General features: G+C 59.9%; 3 protein-coding genes across 5 annotated transcripts in view; all 3 read right to left on the minus strand.

Annotated features, from left to right (window-relative positions):
* LOC118015434 (ly6/PLAUR domain-containing protein 2-like) overlaps positions 1 to 1,324 on the minus strand; it is a 1,970-nt gene extending 646 nt beyond the window's left edge. Inside the window, exons 1-2 of the mRNA XM_035012279.1 lie at positions 1,197 to 1,324; positions 45 to 164 (exon numbers count right to left, since the gene is read on the minus strand). Of these exons, the coding sequence (XP_034868170.1) occupies positions 45 to 164; positions 1,197 to 1,257 (181 nt within the window). The 5' untranslated portion in view covers positions 1,258 to 1,324. The remainder of the gene's footprint in view (positions 1 to 44; positions 165 to 1,196) is intronic.
* A 4,446-nt stretch (positions 1,325 to 5,770) lies between these two features.
* On the minus strand, positions 5,771 to 10,234 carry SLURP2 (secreted LY6/PLAUR domain containing 2). The gene is made up of 5 exons (XM_035012280.1): positions 9,546 to 10,234; positions 9,167 to 9,204; positions 7,777 to 7,815; positions 6,193 to 6,364; positions 5,771 to 5,930 (listed from the first exon to the last, which is right to left on the minus strand). Exons 1-5 carry the CDS (start codon positions 9,724 to 9,726, stop codon positions 5,794 to 5,796), a joined length of 567 nt encoding a protein of 188 aa, XP_034868171.1. The 5' UTR covers positions 9,727 to 10,234; the 3' UTR covers positions 5,771 to 5,793.
* A 679-nt stretch (positions 10,235 to 10,913) lies between these two features.
* LOC118015266 (ly-6/neurotoxin-like protein 1) lies at positions 10,914 to 17,008 on the minus strand. Of its 3 annotated transcripts, none has more exons than XM_035012066.1 (4): positions 16,847 to 17,008; positions 15,451 to 15,633; positions 15,132 to 15,233; positions 10,914 to 14,923 (listed from the first exon to the last, which is right to left on the minus strand). In XM_035012066.1, exons 2-4 carry the CDS (start codon positions 15,500 to 15,502, stop codon positions 14,727 to 14,729), a joined length of 351 nt encoding a protein of 116 aa, XP_034867957.1. In that variant the 5' UTR covers positions 15,503 to 15,633; positions 16,847 to 17,008; the 3' UTR covers positions 10,914 to 14,726. The 3 variants fall into 3 exon arrangements, with proteins under 3 accessions (XP_034867957.1, XP_034867956.1, XP_034867958.1); XM_035012065.1 differs by having other exon boundaries at positions 16,869 to 17,007; XM_035012067.1 differs by lacking the exon at positions 16,847 to 17,008 and adding an exon at positions 15,765 to 15,964.
* Between the last annotated feature and the right edge of the window lie 5,361 nt (positions 17,009 to 22,369).

A 22,369-nucleotide genomic window follows, 5' to 3' on the forward strand; every position in this document is an offset into this window, starting at 1 on the left:
AGGGGGTAGAGGGTGGTCGCCCCGCCCACCCAGCCCCCGCTGACCTGTCTCCAGGGAGTAGAGGATGGTGTTGCACATGGTCTCGTTGGCATTGCAGGTGGCAATGGTAACACAGCTGGACACATCAGTAGGCTCGTGACAGGTGTAGCATTGCAGGGCCACCACTGGATAAGAAGGGACAAAGGACGCATCAGGCAGGCCCTGCCCCTCCCCAAGCCCGCTGTCCTGGAGGCCCAGGTTTGAGGGGGACCATGCCATTCAGGCTCCAGTTGCCCAGCCACCCAAACTCTGGGAGGACTCAGGAGGCTTGAGCTGTGGTCCTTAGAGACAGAGTGTGCCCCTGACGGGCTCAGCCTGCAGAGCCAGGGTGCGGACGGAACAGCTCTGGAAGCATCAAGGAGGTGCTCCCTGCTGCAGGGTCAGGGAGGGCCTCGGTGTGGCTGGACACCCCCTTGGGGTCCTGATCAGCAAAGAGCAGCACCCGAAGAGCGGCAGTGGGCATCAGGAACAGACAAGGAGGTGTGTGGGGTGCAGGGTGGACCGGGCTGGGCCTGGGGCACCCACGGGAGCCAGCTTAACAAAGGAGGGAAGAGCCACAGCCCAGGGGCCCCGGGCAGGTTGGGGTGCGGGCCAGCAGGGGCGGGGGCCCCAGGGTGCGCCGCTCAATGTCCCACCCCACCAAGGGAGCCTAGGTGGGCCTGACTGGCTCCAGCTGGTCCGTGCACAGTAAGGCCACAGACCCCTCTACCCCCACTGTGTGTCACTGCGTCTCGGGTGGACCTCAGTTTCCCCTCTGGCTGGGGCCCCCTCTACCCAGCTCCTTTTCTGGTTGGGTGTGGGGGCCCCGAGGGGCTGGGGTGTCTCTCCCAGTTGTTCTCCCAGACCCCCTGTCAGCCCCAGTTCCCAGCACCTCCTGGTCTCCCCAAGACACCCCCTGAGGCCTGCCTCCACCATGGCCCCGGAACCAGGGAGCATGATCCTCCAGCTAAAGCCTTTCCGGGGTGCCCACGGCCCCCAGGGACATGCAGTTCTGCTGCCGCCCCAGCCCTGGGGGGCAGCCCCCTGGTACCATGCCCTCCTCTCCCTTCCCTCCCGGCTCACCCTCGCTCCCCGCCCTGCCTCTCCTCAGTCTCCCCGCCTCTCCTCAGTCTCCCCGCCTTCCTCCACTCCCCGGCGCCCCTGCCTGCGCCCCTCACCGAGCTCGTGGCTGCAGGTCGCCAGCACCAGCCCCAGTAGCACCAGCCGTGTCCGCCTCATGGTCCAGTCCTCCCACCGCTTCTTAGCACGCTCGCCTTCGGCCTGCCCGCAGGGACAGTGGACACCCAGTGCAGCCGCCCAACCGGTTGGTCAGCCAAGCTGATCTGTGGGACTGGGTTTCCTGTGGGCGGCAGAGGTGCAGAGACCCGCCCCCCTCCGCCCACTGGGGCCCCTCCTGCCTCCACTGGACGCCCCATTCCTCTGTGGGTACTCCTCCTGACCTCCCTGGCCCCTTCCTCTACCTCCCACAGCCTGGGGTCCCTCCCCGGCCCTGATGGCCCCTCTCTATGGTTTGGGGGCCCTCACCTCCCTCTGTGACTCCCTTACCTGGGCTCCCCACCTTCTCCTTCCTCCTCCACCCCTACCCCCACCCTGGTTTCTGCCTCTGCCGGGCACCCTTCCCACTCCAGGGCAGAGTCCGGGTCTAGTAGTTCTGGGTTTGAATGCTAACGGGGTGCCCGACAACCCACCCCCAGCTCCTCTGAGGTAGTCTCGTGCGGCATAGTGATATAGGGACAGATTGCTGCCTGGACAAACAGCCAAAGTGTACTCAGAGGGTTATGGGCACAAAGACAGGAAAAGTACTGGGTCAACAGAAAGGTCCTCAATGGAGGCTGGAGATGGGGAGGGGCCAGGGTCGCCTTGGGGACACTAAACCCGGGGTCCACTGAAGGAGCAGGTCCACCTTGGTCTCTAAGGAAGCCAAAGGGGGTGCCCCGCGGGCAGGGCTCTCCTGGCCCCACTGTACGTCAGGAAATTGACAGGAAGGTCCTTGCACAAGGCCCAGACGGGACTGAAGTGCGGCTCCGGCCACTGGTCCCCCCCAACACACACATGCACACAGGCACCCCCGCTCCCCCAGAGTGCCTGCACTTCAGCCTCCCCAGGATGTCCTCCACCTGTAACCAGGTCACACCCTCCACCAAGCCCACAGCTGCCAGGGTGAACCCCGGGGTGGGGTGAGGAGGGTTGTTGACAGGTCCCGGGGCCTCTAGCTGGGCAGTCAAGGCCTTGGAGCCCAGACTCACTTGGGTCCACACTGCAACCCCACCCAACTCCTCCACCTTCTCTCAGACGGTCCAAATCTTACTCCCAACCTAGACTTTGCATCTGCTCTTCCTGCCACCAGGGATGCCCATCCCTCCCCTGCCCTCCTATGGTTGAAATTCTCTGTCTGGGGACTCTCCCCCCACCCCCCTCCCACAGCCTTTTTATGGTCCTTGGCTTTCCTTTGAGATCAGCTCCATGTGGGAACTGAAGGGGCTTGAGCCTCCCTGGGCACTGGGTGGGGCCTGAGGGTGAGGCTCGTGGTTTCCTGTAGCATCCAGCCTGTGTCAGCCACGTCCTCTGCTGGGTCTGTTTTCCTCTCTACAGCTCTGGACGCACACAACACTAACAACTCTACTTTGGATCTAGGATCAGATGCTCCTGGCAGCTGCTGACTTGGGCGGGTCACCTCGCGTGGGCTGAGGAAAAGCAAGCAGCAACTGGGCTTGTCTGATTTTACACTTCATTGCACCACCACGCTACAACTGGGCGCTGATGCTGGATACAGCTAACTGGATTAGACACCCACTGCACACACCCTAACTTCCTCCCTCGGTCTAGCCCAATTCCATTGCTGTAGCCCATACCAGCCCAACTCCTTGTTCTCAGACCTAAGGGCCCCACCCGTGCTTTCTATCTGGAACACACCCCTGACCCCTGGGCATTCGCTCCTCCTACAGTTTCTGCCTGATCTCTGGGTAGCCAGGCTGAACCTTACTGCAAAGTTGCACCTGTCCACTTAGGTAGAGGAGGAATGTGGCTCAGTCAGAGTCTGGGTGGGCTCTGGCTAGGATGCCTCCATGTTGAGAGGTCTCCAACCACCCCTCAGTTCTACTAGGAGCCTTGAGGGCAGGGCTCAGAGTTTGACCAGGATCAGGGCTCAGAGTGTGACCAGGTGTCAGGGCTCAGACTGTGACCGGGTTCAGGGCTCAGAGTTTGACCAGGATCAGGGCTCAGAGTGTGACCAGGGGCAGGGCTCAGAGTTTGACCGGGATCGGGGCTCAGTCTGTGACCAGGGTCAGGGCTCAGAGTGTGACAAAGATCAGGGCTCAGTGTGTGACCAGGGTCAGGGCTCAGGGTGTGACCAGGGTCAGGGTTCAGTGTGTGACCAGGATCAGGGCTCAGAGTGTGACCAGGATCAGGGCTCAGTGTGACCAGGGTCAGGGCTCAGTGTGTGACCAGGATCAGGGCTCAGTCTGTGACCAGGATCAGGGCTCAGAGTGTGACCAGGATCAGGGCTCAGAGTGTGACCAGAATCAGGGCTCAGCATGTGACCAGGATCAGGGCTCAGAGTGACCAGGATCAGGGCTGAGCGTGTGATCAGGGTTATAGCTTCTCTGCTGGGGCACATCTCTCTGCTAGGCTTCCTCTCCAGCTGCCTTTGGGTGACTCCTCTGGGCAGTGTGCCGAACCCAGGAAGGCAGAGGGGTGTCCTCGGCTCCTGGTCACCTGTTCCCCTGTGGGGTCCAGCAGAGTAGACTGATGGCTCCTAAGCTCATGTTTCTACCCCATGAAGGAAGTGCGGGGTGTAGAGTTCTCCTGGAGGCAGCCCTTTCTGCCATGCGCTTCCTGAAGGACCCAGATGTGGATGTGCCCACTGTACGGCCACCTGTGTATGAGCAGGTGTTGGGCTGCTCCCGTCCGTGCTGTGGCCAGCATCTTCCAGTGGGACGTGTGCTCGGAGGCACAGAGCTGGGGACACCTGGGAACCCTCGCCGTCCACCCGCCATGGGCTCCTCGTCCATGTGATCAGTGCTTCTACTCCCCCGCCCACCACGGCCTGACCCTTCCAGGAGGTTTGCAGGAACTTTGTGAAAGACCCATCCGCTCTTCAGTGAAAACCAGGAGACATCCGTTTACACCTCTAGACTCAGAACCCCTGCCTAGGAGTCCTGAACTACTTTATCAGGGTGCTCACCCAGCCCTCACCAGGCGCCCACTTTGGGAGCCCTGCCTTTCACCAGATTCTTGAGCCTCAAGCAGGGGAGGCGCAGGCTCTGTGTGGGCGGCCACTCCTTCCCGTGCATGGGTGTTTGGTGACATTTTGGGGTCCAGCACTCAACAGAGTTCTGGGGGCATCTTAGAGTTTCATGCCTGCGGCGGACTTGCCCTCTGGGGGCAGGGCCACCCCACACCCAGAGGCACAGCGGGATGGCTTCCCGCCCGTCCTCACCCCGTCTTCCCTGTGTGCTCACTCATCGATGGAAACACTACTTTGACTTTGTTCCTTTGTGACTCTGAGTGTGCTTGACTTTCCTTTTCGGTGAACCTGCTGCTAAGGTCCTTTGCTCCTCCTTGCAGATTCGGAAGTATTCTTTAGTGTTCACAGGTATTCCCATGTGTGGCAGGCATTTCCTACTTTGTCTTCTGTGTTTTAGTTTTGTGTATCGTACTTTTTCATGTATTTCACTTAGATATTCTAAGAAACATGAGTCTTCCTCAGTCTGGATTTTCCGCCTTGTTTTTCTTTCAAACACTTTTTTCTTTTTTCCTCTTTTTAATTTGTAACAGCTTTATTGAACATGCTTCACATTCCATCCAACTCACCCACTGCAAGTGTTTCTGGTATTTTCCCAGGTCCTGCAACCATCCCCAGTCAGGCTCAGGAAGAACCCCCTCCCCCGCCCCCCGCCGCCCTTGGGCTGCCACCCCCGCGCACCAGCGCATTCCCAGCGGGCCCTGGCCACCGCTCGCTGGCTCCCTGCCTCTTCGGATTTGCCTGTGCTGAGCATCTCGAAGAAATGGGCGCGCAGAGAATGCGGTCTTCCGTATGTGGCCTCTTGCTCTCCGTGTCTCAGGTTCGTGCAGCCCTTAGCAGCATCAGGGGACGCACTCCGCCGTCTGCAGAGACACCCTCCCACGCGCCCCCAGCCCCGCTGGCCCGAGGCCCTGCTTGTGCCTCTGTGTGGGGTCACTCTGTGCCGGGACGCTGCCCCCCGCCCCCCACACTGGGCGGCTGCACCACCGCACTGCTCTTGCACGTTTTCTTTCATGAGAGCGTGGCCAGGGTAAGGACAAGGAAAGGCCTGGGCGCTGTGCCTGGGGGTCATGTGGTGGGGAGGAGCCATGCCCCCTGGTTGGGGGGTTCTTGGTCCACTTCGCAGCTGGACGCTGGCTGGAGCCACGATTAAAAGTTCCCCGGGGCTGCGGGGGCGGGGGCGCGCGTGCACCTGTGCGTGGGCGGGGGCGGAGCCGTCCCCAGCCTCACCCTCTCACCTGCCTGCTCTGTTCCTTCCATCCTCCCCTTTCCGGCTCCGCCAAATGCCTCTCCCCCTCCCCCGACCCACCCAGGGCCGCCTCTAGTTCTTCCGCGCTCCTGCTCTGCCCCGGGCTCCTCCTCGAGCGCGCCCCCCCCGCCCCCCCTCCCCGGCCCTGGTGCCGCGGCTCAGCTGCCTGGGGAGCAGCGACGGCCTGGGGCTCGGGCGCTGTCTTAGCTCCGTGAGGGGGGGACAGCGCGGGGGGGGGGGGGAGCCGGGGGGGGGGGGGGTGTCAGTCGATGTTGCAGAGGTTGTACTGGCAACAGACGATGGACACGTTGGGGCCCAGGCCCAGGCTGAGGATGTCCGGGCAGTTGCTGTAGCACGATTTGGTCACCAGAGGCAGGTCAATGACGCTGAAGGGGTCTCCTGGGGTGGACAGAAGCTCCCTGAGGCTCGGAGCTGCCCGTGCCCCCTGCCCCACCTGCCACCAAGCCCAGAGTCAGTCCCCAAACTGGGCATCACCGGCCCCCTCCCTTGGGTCCTTTCCTGTGCGGAGGTCAGCGGATGCTCCCCTCGCCCTGTTCCTGACTGGTTGGGAGGCTGGATCAGCTCTGCCCACTCTGAGCCTGGGTCTCTTCTCCTGGGCAAGGAGGGCACAGCTGGCCCACCCCACGCGTCCCCTACTCACGGGTGCCAATGCTGACGCAGTAGTTGGAGCCCCGGGGGCATTTGGCCGCATGGTGGCACCCTCCGAAGCCCTTGCACTGGTGACATTTCAAGGCTCCGGCTGCAGCCGCGGGCGGAGGGACAGGTGGATGGACACACACACAAAGAGGGACACAGGGATGGGCAACGCCCGCCTAACAGCACCCTCTTTTCCCACCCAGTGCCCCCCTCTCATTCTTAGCACCCTAGGCCCTCATCCCGGGGTGCCCGATCCCTCAAGACCTCTCAGATAGGGGGGTGGGGAGAAGGTCACCATGTCCCAAGCCTCAGCCCGGGGCTGGACAAGGTCCTGGCCCTCTGCCCTGCCATCCTGTGGGACTGCTCTTCCCAGGATGCAGGTGGTCAGGCCCAGGGCCACAGCTGGGGCGGCTGCAGCTGGAGGCAGCTCTTCGAGTCCGTCCACCCAGGACAGTGCTGGGCTGGGAGGCAGGATGGGGTCTTCCCGGGCTTGCTGTGTGCCCCCCCCCAGGGGAGTGGATGAGCAGGGGCCTCATGCAGAAGGAGTTGAGGGTTGGGGGAGTTTGGGATGGGGGGAAGGTGGTGAGGGCTCCCCAAGACATGACCATGCCCATGTTTCCTCTGCGGGGCCTGAGCAGGACCCCTTAGGCCCACAGACACCTTCGTGGTGGTGGGGCCTCCACAGCCTCCGTGGGGAGTGGGGAAGCAAGGGGGACAGAAGAGCTGGACAATGAAAAGGACAGGAGAGAGGCTGGCACAGTTTTGGTTGATGTTTCATCTATGGGGACAACCTGGAAGCTTTGGAAATACTAAGTTCATCCCCGAAATGTCTGGCAGATCTGCCCATCAGCCCTGTCCTTGCATGTGGGCGCTGCGTGGGGCTCTCTGTCCCTCTGTACCCACCCCCCATGCTTCTTGCCTCGAACTTCCTCCCTCCCTCCCTACGTCTCCTTCTCTGGTGCCTGCACTCAGGGTTTCTGTCCAGGTCCCGAGCCACGGTGCCCAGGCCTGCTCCGGCCTTCTGCACGTGCAGACCCAGCACCCTCCCAGTCACAGAGCCAGTGGGACGAGCTGCGAGGCCCGCACCACGCACGCTCACCATGTGCAGGCTCGGAGCCCCAGGAAGCTCCTGTCACAGTCCAGGGCAGTGTACTCGCGCCTCCCCCCGCCCCCCCAGTCAGTCCTTCGGGCCTCTGCTAGGCGGCCCCAGCCCCGCCATCAGCGTTGCCCTCGACCTGCCCCAGACCAGCACGCTTTCAGACCCAGGTCCGTGGCCACGATGATGCATCGCACGCTTTCACCAAACCACAGTGTGCACGGGCACACACATGCACACCTGGGCAGGGGCACACCGCGCCTCCTGGCCAGCCCTGAGCCCTCTGCTCACCCCCTGGGGATGTGGGTGGCCTCCTCCCAGAACCACAGAGTAGGTGATGGAGACAAGGAAGTCTCCACCATGGGAATGTGCCCACCATCAGCCTTGACTCGTCTGCCAGCCCCACAGAGCAATCTGAGACCCCACGGGTGACCAGGAAAGGTGACAGCGCTTGTCACAAAGCCCATCAAAGCTGCTTGAAGGCACCCTCACATCAAACCCGATGAGGGTGTGGTAAGCTGAGTAGGCCACCTAATGGACAGACAGGGGAAGGTCACCTGGAAAGCCGGGGTGTCTGTGCCCCAAGGGTACCCCGGTGAGAAACGCAGTTCCTGCCTCCCGCTCTCATCTGCTCAGCCTCCCAAATGCCTCCCTGCTTTGCCCATGTTCTTCCTTCTGCCTTCCGGGCAAAACAGGCCCCAGCTCAAATGCCACCTCCTCTAAGAAGGCCCTCTGGATTTCCCAGGCAGAGTTGATGGCTCCTCCTTTGACATGCCCACCCCGAGTTGCTGGCACCTCTGCTCCAGCCTGGTGACAGTGTCCCTGCCCCCATGAGATCTTGCTCAGGGCTCCCTCCCTGCCCCCACCGCCTCCGACGTGAAGGACATGGGTGGGGTATTTCACCCACTCTTCCGTGCCCCCAGAGCATCCTCCTCTCCACCTAGTGGGGCTCGGGAGAGCTTTGTGGAGGGAGGGAAGGAAGGAAGGAAAGAAGGAAGGAAGGAAGGAAGGAAGGAAGGAAGGAAGGAAGGAAGGAAGGAAGGAAGGAAGGGCAGCCAGGTGGCAGGGCTGTGGGTGCAGCTGACCACGCTCGTGTCCTGTCCTGGCTCACACTGTGTTGCAGACGGCACACCTCCCACTCTGATCCCGGCTCACTCTGAAGCAGGGCTGGCATGTGGACTGGGGGGCGGGTGTGCTTCTCCTGGGGAACAGGGAGAGGACGCCAGCAATGCTGTGGCATGTGGGGCGCCTGTGATCCACTGGACCCGGGCTGAGCCACGGGAGGGAGGAGGGGCCTGTGGGTGGCCACTCCTGGAGGCCACGCAACCCGTGACAGCCCTGGTGGTGACAAAGCCTTTCCCCACCCCTGTCCATCCACACCGATGACCCTGAGGCAGTTCTTAGGGCTCATTGAGGAGACCTGGGCCCTGAGCCTCACAGACCTTCCCCACCGAACAGAGAGCCTGCAAGAGCCCGGGCCTGGGGAGGGTTCCCGCAGGTGAGACAGTAGCGGATCCCAGACGGTGCTGGGTGGAGCCCGATGCCCATGCCAGGGGCCGTCCGTCCACTCGCTCTATCTCATTTAGGGCCGCGGGCCGTGAGGAGGGTGCTGACCCAGATATAGAGACAGAGGCCTTGCCAGGTGAGGGCTGGGGGGGTGGGGCTGGTTGCGGTTGGATCGGGGGTCTAGTTGGTTTTGTTCGGGCCTCTGGGTGGGCGGGTGGAGATGCCATCCCACCTCGGGTGCGGTAGGAAGGTGAGGCCAGACGTGGGCAGCCCCATTTGAGGAGAGGTGCCCAAGAAGCCCTTAGGCAGGCATCTGGTCCAATGGGCCTGGAGCTGGACAGGATGGGGCCAGTGATAGCAGACGTGGGCTGAATACAGCAATGGCCAGAGTGGGGAACTGGCCCCTCGGGAAGCCTGAGCAAGGGAGGAGAGACCCGAGTCTCAGCCAGAAGAGAGTTAGGAGAGGGCCAGAAGAGGGTGGTCCTAGGAAACAGGTGCAGGCCAGGGGGAGCTGAAAGAGGCCCTCACACTCAGTGTGGGGGGTCACTGTTGAGTTGGAGAAGCTGTGGGGGAGGTGGGGGGAGAGGGCTGTCAAGCTCGGGGCAGGGCGCTGGGAGGTGGGCAGCCCTTACAGGGACAAGGACAGCACTGAGCGCTCGGCTGATGGGCCTGTGGGTCCAGGAGGGGGTGGAGGAGAACTACTGAGTGCTGTCCACAAGCAGGCGGTAGGAGGTGGCAGGTGGGGAGGGTCTAGCGCCCAAAAGGGTGGAGGGGGCAGGAATTGGGCTTCCCTGAGGTGAGGAGCCACAGTGCAGGGCTCGGTGCTGGCTGGGGTTGGGGGACCGGCTTAGAGCAGTGGGGGAGGAGGTGGCCCCTGGACTCACCCAGCTCCAGGCTCAAGGCAGCGGCCAGCAAGAGCCCAGGGAGCAGCCGCATGGTCTCTTGGGGTGAGGCTGGCTCCCGGGGTACCCAGCTGCCGTCTTATACCTGCTGCTCCCGCCCCGCCCCCGCCGACTCCACCGTCTGACTCACCTGGCAGCTGACTCAGCCACGAAGCCAGGCTGGGGCCCACCCAGCCCCCAGGCCGGAGGGCAAGCCCAGTTTATCACGCAGACCTCTTTCCTTGCCCATCAGGTTGCAGGGTGGGGATCAGGTAAGACCACCTGGCACAGGGCGGACCCTCAGCTCACAGACTCTGGTTTTCCTGCGAGGAACTGGAACGAGGGTCCAGCACGGGCCTGAGCGCACCTTTCCCCCTCAACATGCCAGCGAAGCTTAGGGCCAGCCAAAACTGCCCCCTAGGCGCTGGATGACCAGCACGCTCCACAAAGGCAGAACATGGGCGTCCTCAGCGGTCCTGCCTGTCAGATGGGCCTTTGTCCAGAAGTGGCCGTGGGGGGCTGCCTGCCTTGCTAGGAGTCATGCGGGCTCGTGGCTGTCACCGAGCTCACACTGCAGGACACAAGACCTGCAGCTGTTTGCCCCCCCGGGGGGGGGGGTGGCGGGAGGGGCGGGTAGCAGAGACGTATTTAAAAGGGTCCCATGATGGGTGAGGGCCCAAAAGGGCACAGGTCCGCCAGCCACACTGTTCTGCCCAAGCTGGCGGGGGCTGGGGCAGGATGGGGGCAGCGCAGGGGGCGTCCGCGGGGCGTTGACGTTGCCCACCCGCGGAGCCCTGTGTAAGCTCTGGCTGCTGAGTGGCATTTGTCCGCCGCTCTATGTGGTGGACTCCTTAGGGCTGGGGGCTGGGTGGATTCAGACCCTGCTCCCAGGTGGAGGAGCCTGAAAGCCCGGGTGGCAGGTGGGTTCCTGGGGTCACGCCTCCCTCCCCTGGCCCCCCACAGCCTTCTCTAGGGACCCCTCTCAAAGGGAGCAGCTGGGTGAGTTGGTGGGCCTGCCGCTTTCCCTGGAGCCCCGGGATCCTCCTGCCTCTCCGGCTCGCTCCCCTCCCACGGGTCGTCCCCTTGCGCCGTGCCAGCCCTGGCTCCAAGGGCAACTGGATGAGCCGGGGTGAACTGGAGTCCGGGACCAACACAACCGACAGGGCCAGCCCTACCAGACCGGATAGGGGGAGCTGAGCTTGGGCTGAGGTGGCTGGTGAGGACCGACCAAGGGCAGACATGTTTATTCATCCATTTATTCACACACTCGAGATACTGAGGGGGCCTCTCTGAGGGCTAGAGTGAGCCAAGGAGGGCGCCCTGGCCTGAAGGCGGATTCTCATGCTGATCAAGGTCAGGGTCAGGGCTAGGGGTTAGCATTTGCTGCCGGCAGGGGCACGGCCCTCGAAGTGCCCAGACCTCGCAAGTGGCATGAAAGGAAGAGGGACCTCCCATCGATCCGTCCGTCTGTCCGTCGGAGGCTTCCTGTGTGCTAGGCCCTGGGCTGGGCACGTACACCCACAGCCTCGTCCATCCCCCCGAGGCCTCGGCTTGGTGGGAACCATCATTCCCACTTTATCAATGAGACCGCTGAGGCTCAGAGACGTGCGTGATGACCTCCAGGCACCCCGAGTTGTAGAATCCAACAAAACTCACTGAGGGGGGGGCAGGAGAAAGAAAGAGCCGTCCCAGTTTCTTTGTACCCTTTCCAGAGGCAAGATACATGTTTAACAAACAAATCAGCCGCTGCCAAGGGAGGTGGGGTGGTTGGTCCAGCCTCCCTGCCCCCTGCCCAGCACCAGCCCACCAGCAGCGGGGCTGGCTGGGCTGGCGCTCTGGATGCACCCCTTCCTGGTGCCTTCTGCATGCAGTGGGGCCAGGCTGCACGCACAGCCCTGGAGCTGCCTCTGGCTGCAGACGCCAACCTGTGCCCCCAGCTCAGCGCCTGCAGCCCAGCTCCTCAGCTGGGCTCCGAGAGTCGTCACGGGCAGCGGCCCGGCACAGAGACGCTCAGGCTGCTTCCAGACTTGGGACGCCCCAGAGAGCTTCCGGGAGCATCCATCCACATCGAGGGGGTACTCATTTCTGCTGGAGGGATCCCCACAGCGGACATGCCCACTGCCTGGGGGCAGCCTGCTGCCCCTGTGCCCTCCTCTCTGCGACCCCAGCCCACGGCCCGGGACACAGACACAGGGCTGGACGCCTGCCTGGGGGCCTCACGGCTCCTCAGATCTCTGGTTCCACTCTTCTCCTTCTAGAGCTTTCCTGACCCTAAGCTCTTAGAAGTATTTCACAGGCTCAGATCGCTTTCAGTTTACAATTCCCCTCCTTGGCTTCCCCGCCCGGGCTCAGGGATGCAGTCTCCCAGCTGGTGGGAGAAGACTCTGCTCAGTGGGGCAGGGGTGTGGTGGTTGGGCACCCCGGTCATGCTGGGCCTCAGCTTCCTCACCTGTAAAGGGGGCGTGGTAATGGCTCACACCTTGCAGGGTGGACATGGAGTGCTTGCAGCCGGGACAAAGGAAGCCACAGAGATCAGCTCCCGTCCTCGTCGGTGCCATTCCCACTGGCACTGCCTTCGAGTTCAGTGTCACAGGCTTCCCACTAGGGGCCGGCCCCGTATTAGTTGAGGGCCTCCCGAGGGCTCTGTGCTGGGTTCTGAGGACAGCCCAGCAGGCCAGAACCCTGTGGGTAGGTGGGTGGGGTGGGGGCATTGTCCTGCGGGCCGGGTGCAATGTTGTGGGCCCTGGGTTTGGACCAGGTCACAGCGGAGGATGGACAGATGGGGACAGAAGGCAGGTATAAGAAGCACCCCCATACCACGGCAAGCCCAGCTCCCTGCTCTCAGTGACCCCAGAGCCCACAAGTGGCCAGGCAGGCCTCTAACTTCATCACCCACCGAGGGGAGGGAGGACTGATCCTATGCTCCTCCCAGCTGTGGCCTAGGACACCTGCTGACCCAGGACAAAGGTCTTACACAAGCAGTTTACCAACTGCTTCCAAGCCTCTCCCACTGAGTCAGGAAGCCAAGGGAGGCTAGGGTTGGAGGCCCATGTCCACCCTTTCTTCCTGCTGGCTTCCGCATCCAGAGGCCTCTGCTGGCCTTCCAGCCAGCTCTGTGGGGGAGCTGAGTCACTTCCCCGAGGCTGACCACTTCTGGGGATCCTGGTGGACCTGTGGGAGCTCAGGGCTGGGGTCTGGCTTGCTCCCAGCCTCCCCCAGGGAAGGTCTCATACTGGATTGGGCTTCAGGGGGAGGAGACACCCAGGTCTCCTGTGGGGACCGAGTTCTTAACCAGACACTCCTTGGGGTGCAGCTCCTTCCCGCCCAGGATGAGGCCCATCTTCCCGGACCTTCTGGGAGGTCCAACCAGCTCTGCCTGAGGACCCCTACTGAGGCTCACGCAGGCTCTCCCAATCCCTTGAGCTCTGGGGACACTGGGTGAAGCTCTCCAGGCAGACTCTCCAGCACAGGCCCCCCGATGAGGGCCACGTTTTAGGGCCATGGGCTCCTGAGTTCCAGGGATAATCCCACCACATAGGCATTTGCCACAATCCTGCCAACTGAGGACCAGACAGCCAGAAGGGGCTCCTGGGCCCTCTACAGACACCAGAGCTGGGGACACTGGTCAGGTAGCCCTTATCCAGGATAAGGGCTGGATATGTGCTGGGTGGACATATCCCCAGCTGGGCGGTGCTGTGCTGGGCGGACTCTTGTTTCCCAAACCAGGCCAGGGATGGGATTCACCTAGGCTGGGTACCCTTTAAATAATGCCAATTCTTGGGCCCTTGGGGGTCCCAATGCCCCACTGGGTTGGGGGCACCTGCAGACCACTCATCAAATCAAGGAGGGAGCTCTTCAGCCCAGGGTGGATCTCTCTCTCCCCTCAGGTGGAGTCAGAGGGTAGAGGGTCCTGTGGAGACTCTCAGGCTGATGGGCTCTGCCTTTGGGGCCAAGGCCAGCTCAGCCAGCACTCATTCAGCCAGGCCTGCAGGCCACAGCGGAAAGGGGCCAGTGGGTGTGGACAGTGGTTGTTGGGATTGGGGTTGCAGAGGAAATCCCAGGGCGCGACTTCCTCTTCCCGGGGGAAGTCTGGTCATCTGCATCCCAGACCCCGCCTCTCCCAGCCTCTGTCCCGGGTTGACTTCCAGGATCCCCCCAGCCCTGGCTGACTCTCGGACACCGGCTGCAGCTCACCCCCCTCCATTAAGGGGCATGCTTGGGCTGAAGACCAGGCTGTTTTGGCCCCACTCAGCTTCCTTCCCTCCCTGCTGAAAATAGCCCTGGGGTCAGCTCTCAGGCTCCACCAAATATAGCCGCCTGCCTGCCCTGCCCCCAAGTGCTGGCCAGCCTCAGGCCAGGGGAGGGGAGGGGGAAAGGTCAAGGATTTCGCAGAGCAAGAAGGGAAGAACCTCTTACTAGGCTTCTGAGACTGGGGGCCTGAGGGTCCTCTTTAGGATGAGCCCACCCCCAAGCCCCCAGCCAAGGGCTGCCTGGATATACCGGGCTTCCTGGCACTCCTATCTGGGACAGCTGACGGGGACAAAGGCCTTCCTCACATGGCCCTTTATGCCACACTTACCCTGGGCAGCTCCTGGCCTCAGTCAGAGCACAGAGACAGCCCTCCTGGCACCCCAGCAAGCCCTTCTTCCCAGGACGGTCCCCCACCCATCCTGGGTCCCTGCTTTGCCCTGCGCCTCCACACACTTACCGGGCAGACTGGGGCAGGGCTTTGCTCCCAGAGCTGCCAGGAAGGTGGGCCAAGTCTCCCTGCAAATCAGTGTTCCTCAGCCAACTGAGGACCCCAACTAAGCAGCACACTTTGCCAGACACCTTTGGGAGGGCTGATCCCACATCAGTCTTTCGCTAATGGAAGGTTGTGGTCTGGGGGCGAGGCCCAGGGTGGTGGGCACTCTAGCAGGCAGTCCTGGGTGTGGCTGGGTGGGGGGTGGGCGGTCTCTGCGCGTGCAGAAGGTGGGTGGGGTGTGCAGGGTGAAAGGGTAGGGCTGAGCCTCTCAGAACTTTGTCCTTGAGTGGGTCTGGGTGGGGGGCGGGGGTTTAGAGCAGACCCCAGAGGGTAGCCAGGAATATGGGGGCCAGGGCCAGGGTCCCGGGGACGGAGAGGCCAGCTCTGTTACAGAGGTCATATTGGCAGCAGGAGGTGGTAGAGGCGTGTTTGGAGTAACCATCATACACGGTCTCGAAGCAGCTGGGCACGCATGACTTGCTCACCTTCATCTTGGTCGGGGTGTAGTCTGCAGAGGGGAGGCGGGCAAGGACCCCAGGTTGGCCCACCCTGGTGTGCAGGGCCTTTAGGGCCGGTTCTCCCTGAGCCAGGTGCTCCCAGAAAGAATCCTAGGGCAAGTGGGAGCCTCCCTCCTCAGGGTCCCACACTCCCAGGGGCAGGAAAGAACACCCCTCACGCCTCCCAGAAAGCGCTGCTGGGGGCACCCACTGACTCACAGGTGCGCGTGGTCATGCAGTAGGTGACCATGGCCGGGCAGCGCATGGGGTTGAAGCAGTTCTCTCCATTGTAGGCGCACACGTGGCAGTCCAGAGCCTGGGCTGGGGGCCAAGGGATGGGGTGGGAGCTGGGTGGGGCGGGTCCCCGAACAGGGAGAGGCCCTTCCTCCAGCCCACCAGACCCCAGGTCCCATCACCTTGACCAGGGCAGAACAGCTGGAAGGAGAGGTGGTTAGGAGTTCTGGCCTCCCTCCCCACTTCTGGCCCACCTGACCCCGAACATGGGGCTGTCCATCCTTCTGTTCTCCATCCGTCTTACCCAGAGGGAGGCCCACCAGGGCCACCAGGAACAGGGTGAGCAGGGGCGCCATGGCTGGAGGTGAGCGGACAGAGTGGGAGTGGTGAGGTGAACAATCCAGGCTGGGGCTGGGGCAGGGAGAAGAGGGGGCAGACAACCCCCCTGCTGTCCCGAAGCTCCTGGTTTACTGGAGGCACGGCAGTCCTGCACAGAGGGGGACGAAGACAGGTGGTCACCACGGGGACTGAGGGACCCCAGGGGACCTGGGCAGAGAAGTCCTGTGCAGACCTGTGCAGACTGAAGGGGCAGTGGTTCATGCAGGGGCCTATCCTCACCTAAGGCCCTGAGTGCAGGACTGGGCCCCAGGGGTGGGTCTCTCCTCACTGCTTCCCCTCCCCTTTGCTCCTGGTGATGAAGGCGAGCTGAAGACAAAGCATAAGCGGACACCTAGCAACCTCCCCCCGCCCCCACTCTTGGGTAGGATATGGGATATTGTTCCAGGAAGCTCCCAACTGTCTTAATGTTATTGCTTTACTACAAGGAAAAAAAACCCTTGACAACAGCAAGGCCTCCAGTATCTTGTAGGTCCTCTTCAGCATATGAAAGTTCTTTTGAAAACCTCCGTTTTTCCTTCCCTCCACCAACCCCATAGTATATAATCAATTGCTCCTCACAACCCCAGTGCAGCTCCTTCTGCCCACGGTCCCAACCTGGGCTTTAATAAAACCACCATTTTGCACCAAAGACCTCTCAAGAATTCTTTCTTGGTCGTGGGCTCCAGACCCCACCCCACCAAACCTCACCTATATCCCAAAACCACATCACGGGGGTATCCCTGAGTGGGTCCCCCACTTCTGCTCCTTTAAGGGCCCAGGTGGGGGCCGCTCTCCCAGGAAGACCTCCAGAGCCCAGCCTTACTTGGGCCTTTCAGGTCTGAGTCCCTGGCCACAGGGGGAGCCCCTGGCAGTGATGAGCTCTGATCAGGCGGTGGGGGAAGTGCGCTTTGAATGTGTTCCAGAGGGGCACTTGGGCAAAACAGCAGGAAGAACTAACTTCCCAGTTTCCATACGATGTTTGGGATGAAGACATTCAATCTCTGGTAAGGGGTTGGGGGAAGTCTGGACTACGACTCCCCTCCGCCCTGCGGGGGTATTCGGGGGCGGTGGGGGGTGCACAGCGTCCCCACCCCAGGGGACTAAATTAGACTCCGCCCTCCCCGAGAACATCCAACCAACACTTCTCCCAGACCCCATTTCCCAAGAGTCAACTTCGGGATGCCAAAGGCCTGAGTGAGGCCAGGCCTGCGGCTTCAGCGCTCCCCGCCCCCTCCCGGAGAGCTCCGCCCCAAAGACTGCGGTCCCAAGCAGAGGGGGAAGGTTTCGGGGTGACCTCAACAGTGACCTTCAGCACACTGTACCTCCGCTGCGCCCGGGACTCACCCGCGGCCGCTCGCCGACCGCTCGGTCTGACAGCGCGATGGTCCGAGCCCCGCAGTGACCAGGCCGCAACACCGCTCCGCAGCCTCTGCCGCTGGAAGCCTCCCACCGCGCGTGAGCTCACTGCAGGAGGCCCCGCCCCGGCCCGCCCCGGCCGGCTTTGGACCCTCCCCGGACCCGGCCCTGGCCCGCCCCCCTCCAGCTCGTTCCAGTCTCCGTACCCCACCCCCGCCCGCGCTCCAGTCCGTCCCAGCCCCGCTCCGGCCCGCCCCCTCTGCAGCTCCGACCCCCTCGGCTCTATTTAGTCTCGGCCCCGCCCCAGCCCTGCCCAGTCTCGCCCCGCCCCGCTCCACTCCCCTTCCCAGCCCCGCCCAATCCCCGCCCCGGCTCCGCCCCCTCCGTTTCGCCTCGGTCACGCCCCGCTCCGCCCAGTCTCAGCCCCGCCCCGGCTCCGCCCCCTCCGTTTCGCCTCGGTCACGCCCCAGCTCCGCCCAGTCTCAGCCCCGCCCCGGCTCCGCTGTCTCCGCCCCCACCCCAGGTCCGCCCAGGCTCCACCCCCCCCCCCTCGGGCCTCCCTCCTCCCCCCCCCCCCCCCCCCCCCGCCCACGTGGACTCAAACCCCAGCCCTCAGATGCACGTGCACCATTCAGGAGCTCTCTCCACGGGGTCTGGCCGCAGTCACCCCGCTGAATCTTCTGGCTCTCCCTGTCCTCTCCCTGCTTCTGCCAGATGCATTTTGCCCCCTGGCCCACACCATCACCCGGGCCCTAGTCCTTGAGCCCAGTTCAACAGAGGTGCTGCTTGGAGCTGTCCCAGGGCGCAGTGACCCCTGGACCTCGCTCCCTATTCAGCCTGCCTGGGTCCCCACCTCGCCCTGCCTTAGCTGCTGAGTGACTTCCACATTTTACCTAGCATTTCTGGGCTTCAGTCCCCGCTCCTGGTCCCATCTAGCAAAGTGTAAAGGCAAGCCTTGAAAGGATCCCATTATTTCATGGACCCCCTTCAACCATAATAATATCAATATTAAATAACTTTTTTACTTACATAACTTTACTTCAACATTTAGCTTTTGTTCTGTTTTAGGCAAAATTTAAAATGTTCATGGGCCCTAAATGTTTCATTTTTTTTCTAATGTGAAAAAGAAAACACAACATTCCATTTGACTATAAAAAATTTTTTTTCTTTAAAAGAGATGAATCATTTGGGGGGCCCTAGGCACTGAGCCTCCAGAGCCATGGAGGTAATCTCTCTGGGCAGACTGGAATGGTTGGTCACCCTATTTGCCAGCGATCACTGAGATGACCCATGTACCCCAAATATTCTCATCCTCATGAAGCTTACACTCTAATGGGGCAGAGAATAAACACATGGGTCAAAACCAGAGCATGTCACAGGCTTCAGCATCAAGCTATGATGAATTAATGAGAACTGGGTTTACCACCCTGTCTTAAGCAACCAAAAAAGGGAGAACAAATGAAGCAGCACTTTTTGGACATTGCATGACAGGCCAGCAGAGGCAGGGATGCTGGAGGAAGGGACTTCAGAGAAAGGAACCGCAGGCTTTGCCTCAGGGGCCGGGAACCAAACAGAGCCCATGCTCTCCCTGATGGAGGAGACAAGTGGAGAGTCAGTCAGGGAGGCCAGGGCAGCTGGAATTCACAGGGCAGAGCTCAGATTAAGGGGAGCTGCTCAGGAGAGAGCTAGGAGGTGAGCAGAGGGAGCTGTTGAGAAGGAGCAGGCAAAGCAGTCCCCAGAGTCACACAGAGCTGGGGGTTCGCCTGTGTGAGCCGGGAGCAGAGACCTTAAAGTATGGGGTCACTGGGCAGAGTGCTCAGAAGGAAATTGCCTTAATCGTGGGGACTACTCACCTGGATTACAGATCACACCTGGTCCCACCTACCAAAGCCTAAACGCAAGCCTCAAAAGGGTCCAATCATCTCCAAGTAACTTCATTGCATCCTAAGACAAAACTCTAAAGAGAAAATAAGCCAGCATCCCACAACATAAAATTCATCTGATTAAGTGCCTGACACCCAATTGAAAACACCATCAGGTATGCGAAGAAGCAGGAAAATGTGGCCCATGGTGGGCAGAAAAAAATCATTAGAAACAGACTTACAAATAACACAGCCGATAGCGAGCACGTGCATTAAAACAGACATCATATTTCCTATATTCAAGCAGATAGAGGGGAGCATGACTGTGTCGGGGAGCCGCGGGAAATAAAAAAATACAAATTGAATTTCTAAAGATGAAAAATAGGTCTGTGATGAAAAACACGCTGCGGGCGGGTGATTAACATCCCACTCGAGTCTGCGGGTCAAAGATCAGTGGGCTTGAGGATAAAGCATCAGGCAGAGGATGCCAGGAAACAGAATGAGCGGGGACAGCGCAGCGGGGAGCAGTGTGGCTGCAGCTTCTAGTGGCCCCGTGTGTGTCACCAGAGTCCCAGAAGGACAGGCGAGGAAGACAAAAAATGTTTCTGAGAAATAATGGCCTCATTTTCCCAAATTTGTTGATAAGTATAAACCCATGGGACCCAGAAACTCAATGAACCCTAAGCACAAGAAATATGAAGAAAACCAGGCCAGAGCACACCGAGGCAGGTGCGGAGAAGCAGCGACAGCAGGGGACCCTGAGGGCACGCCGGAGAGTGCATGCAGCGGCCTGGTGAGCTAGCCGCACGGAGAGGCGATGTCTGGAACCCCAGAACCCAGGCCAGACTGTAGCAGCGCCTGGAGCATCTGAAAGTGCAGGGAACATGGCAGGCAAAGCCCTCCCCCAGGGCAGTGGGCAGGGGGCGTGCAGGAGCGTGGAGGTTCCTTGCAGGGGGCGTGGAGGGGCGTGCAGGGGCGTGCAGGGGGTGTGGAGGGTCCTTACAGGGGGCGTGCAGGGGCATGCAGGGGGCGTGGAGAGTCGCCCCCCCCCGACTGCATGGAGGGAGCGTGGAGGGGTGTGGGGGGGCTTGGAGAGACCCCCGGAGGGCTGCATGCAAGGGGCATGGAGGGAACGTGGAGGGGGCGTGGAGCCCCCATCCCTCCGACCCCAGGCAGAAGGTAAACTATGCCTCGGACACAAGTCTACACAGAGGAGTGGAAACAGTAGAATTGGGAAAGAGAAGGTACTTTTTTCTCATTTTGAAATTCCTTTAGAAGATAATTGGCTGCTTAGAGCAGAAGTAGTAACACTCTACTAAGAGATGTTCAGCAAATGCAGAAGTAAATTGCATGAGGGTAGTAGCTGCCCGGTCCTGGGCAGAAGGGAAATGCACCGTTGTCGATTTATTTCCTGCAGGTGAGCTGGCTTCGTTCTGGAACACAGACTGTGATAGGTTAAAGATGTACCCTATGAACACTGAAGCAATCACACACACACAGAAAGAATGAAAAGCAAAATCAAAGAGCTCTACGTAAGAAAGCAACAAAGGAGATGAAATGGACTCAGAAAAAATTAATCTGCGAGTCACAGAGAAGGCAGAGGAAGGGTGAGGGGGGAAGAGCTCGGGGGCCAGGGAGAAGACAATGGCAGGAGAACAGACTCAAAGCCACCTGCACCCGAAACCCTGCTCCGTGGTCCAAACCCCCGGAGAGAAGCAGAGACAGAGCCACACCCGTGCTGTCCTCAAGAAGCCCGCCGCTCTGTCCAGACCCGAGCAGGGTGAACGTGCAAGGGAAAGATACACATTAACACTGAGGAAAAGAAAGCAAGGGTGGCCGCAGTCCTACCAGACAAAGGGCGTCTAGAGCAGAGAATATAACCAGCAAGGGAGAGGGACATTCTACAACTGCAAAGGGGTCCGTTTAGAAAGGCACAGAGCAATCCTAAATGTTTACTTACCTAACAGTTGAACTTTGGACACACGAAGCACCGTAACCTGGCAAAATTGAAGAGGGAAAAAGAAAATCACACTTACAGTCGGAGGTTTCAGTTCTCCTTTCTCAAGATCCGAGAGCAGAAGTGGACAAAATCGGTAAGGGCAGAGAGGACCTGAGCAACACAGCGGCTTGCTTTATGTGCAGGGAGCCCTGCGCCCTGCGGGGGTGGGGGGACAGAGCATTTTCCAAGACAGCCTGTGCGCTGGGCCATAAGACAAATCTCAGTGCATCTACAAGGATGAAATCCTGTGAATTGTTTCCTTAGACAACAGTGGGATTAAATTAGAAGCCAGGAACAGAAAAATATGTGTAAGATCTGCCAAATATTTAGACACTGAGCAACGCATTTCTAAATAACTGATGGGTCAAAGGAGAAATTTGAAAAGAAATGAGAAAGAACTTCCAGCCCAATGAAAGTGAAAACACAACCCGGCAAAGTTAGTGGGCACAGCTTAAGGCAGTATTCGGGAGGGGAGTGTCCTCGCTAATGCTCACATTGGAAAACCAGAAACCTCTCAACACAGCGAGACTAGAACAAGAGCAAAGCAAACCCCAAGAAAGCAAAATAAGGGGAATAATAAAAAATAAGAGAAAACAAAAACAAAAACAATGAGATAGCAAAAGAAAAACAATAGGGAAGATCAGTCAAACCAAAAGCTGATTCTTTGAGAACATCAATGTGATTTTTAAACCTCTGTGTAGACTGATGAAAAAGAGAAGAGATGAGACAAACCACAAAGCAGGAATGAGAAAGGGGACATCAGGACAGGTCATGACAACATTACACCAATGCGTCCTACAACTTAGATGACTCGGGCCAGGCCCCTCACACACACAGGCCCTCGGTGCTCCCTCGACAGGAAGTACGTAATGGATTATCCCTCTGTCTTCTGAAGAAATTGAATTTGTAGCTAAAAATCTTCCCCCAAAGAAAACTCCAGTGAATTCTACAAAGCATTTATTTAGTTATTTATTTGTTTATTTATTTTTAAAATTTCTATTTATTTATCTGAGAGAGAGAGAGAGAACATGAGCAAGGAGGAGCAGCAGAGGGAGAGGGAGAAGCAGGCTCCCCGCTGAGCAGGGAGCCCGATGTGGGGCTCCATCCCAGGAGCCTGGGATCATGACCTGAGCCGAAGGCAGACGCTTCACCGACTGAGCTCCCAGGCGTCCCTACAAAGCACTGAAAGAAAGACGCATACTGACACTCTCCTACCCCTTCTGGAGAAGGAGGGCTGTGCCCACTCGTTGGGAGGCACCATCCCTCTGGGACCAGAACTGGACAGACGTTACAGGGAACCACAGCAGACCAGCATCTCTCTGGACTTAGCTGTAAAAGGTATGAACATAAGTGTAGCAAACGAATCCAGTAATAGAGAAAAGGAAATATAACATGACAAAGAACAATGCCAGTTTGACATTGAAGATCGAGTGTGATTCACCACATCCACAAGACAACCATGTGCATAGATTTGGGAAAAACGTTTGACAAAATCTCACGTCCGTTTCTGATTAAACCAACCAACCAACCAACCAACCTCTCAGCAAACTAGGAACAGGGGGGATCTGTCTTAGCCTGATAAAGGCACCTGCAGAAAACCTACAGCTCATCTATTCAGTTTGGAAAGA

Source organism: Mirounga leonina, unplaced genomic scaffold (assembly GCF_011800145.1).
Source record: "Mirounga leonina isolate KUSES-001 unplaced genomic scaffold, KU_Mleo_1.0 Mir_165, whole genome shotgun sequence".
Lineage (NCBI taxonomy): Eukaryota > Metazoa > Chordata > Mammalia > Carnivora > Phocidae > Mirounga > Mirounga leonina.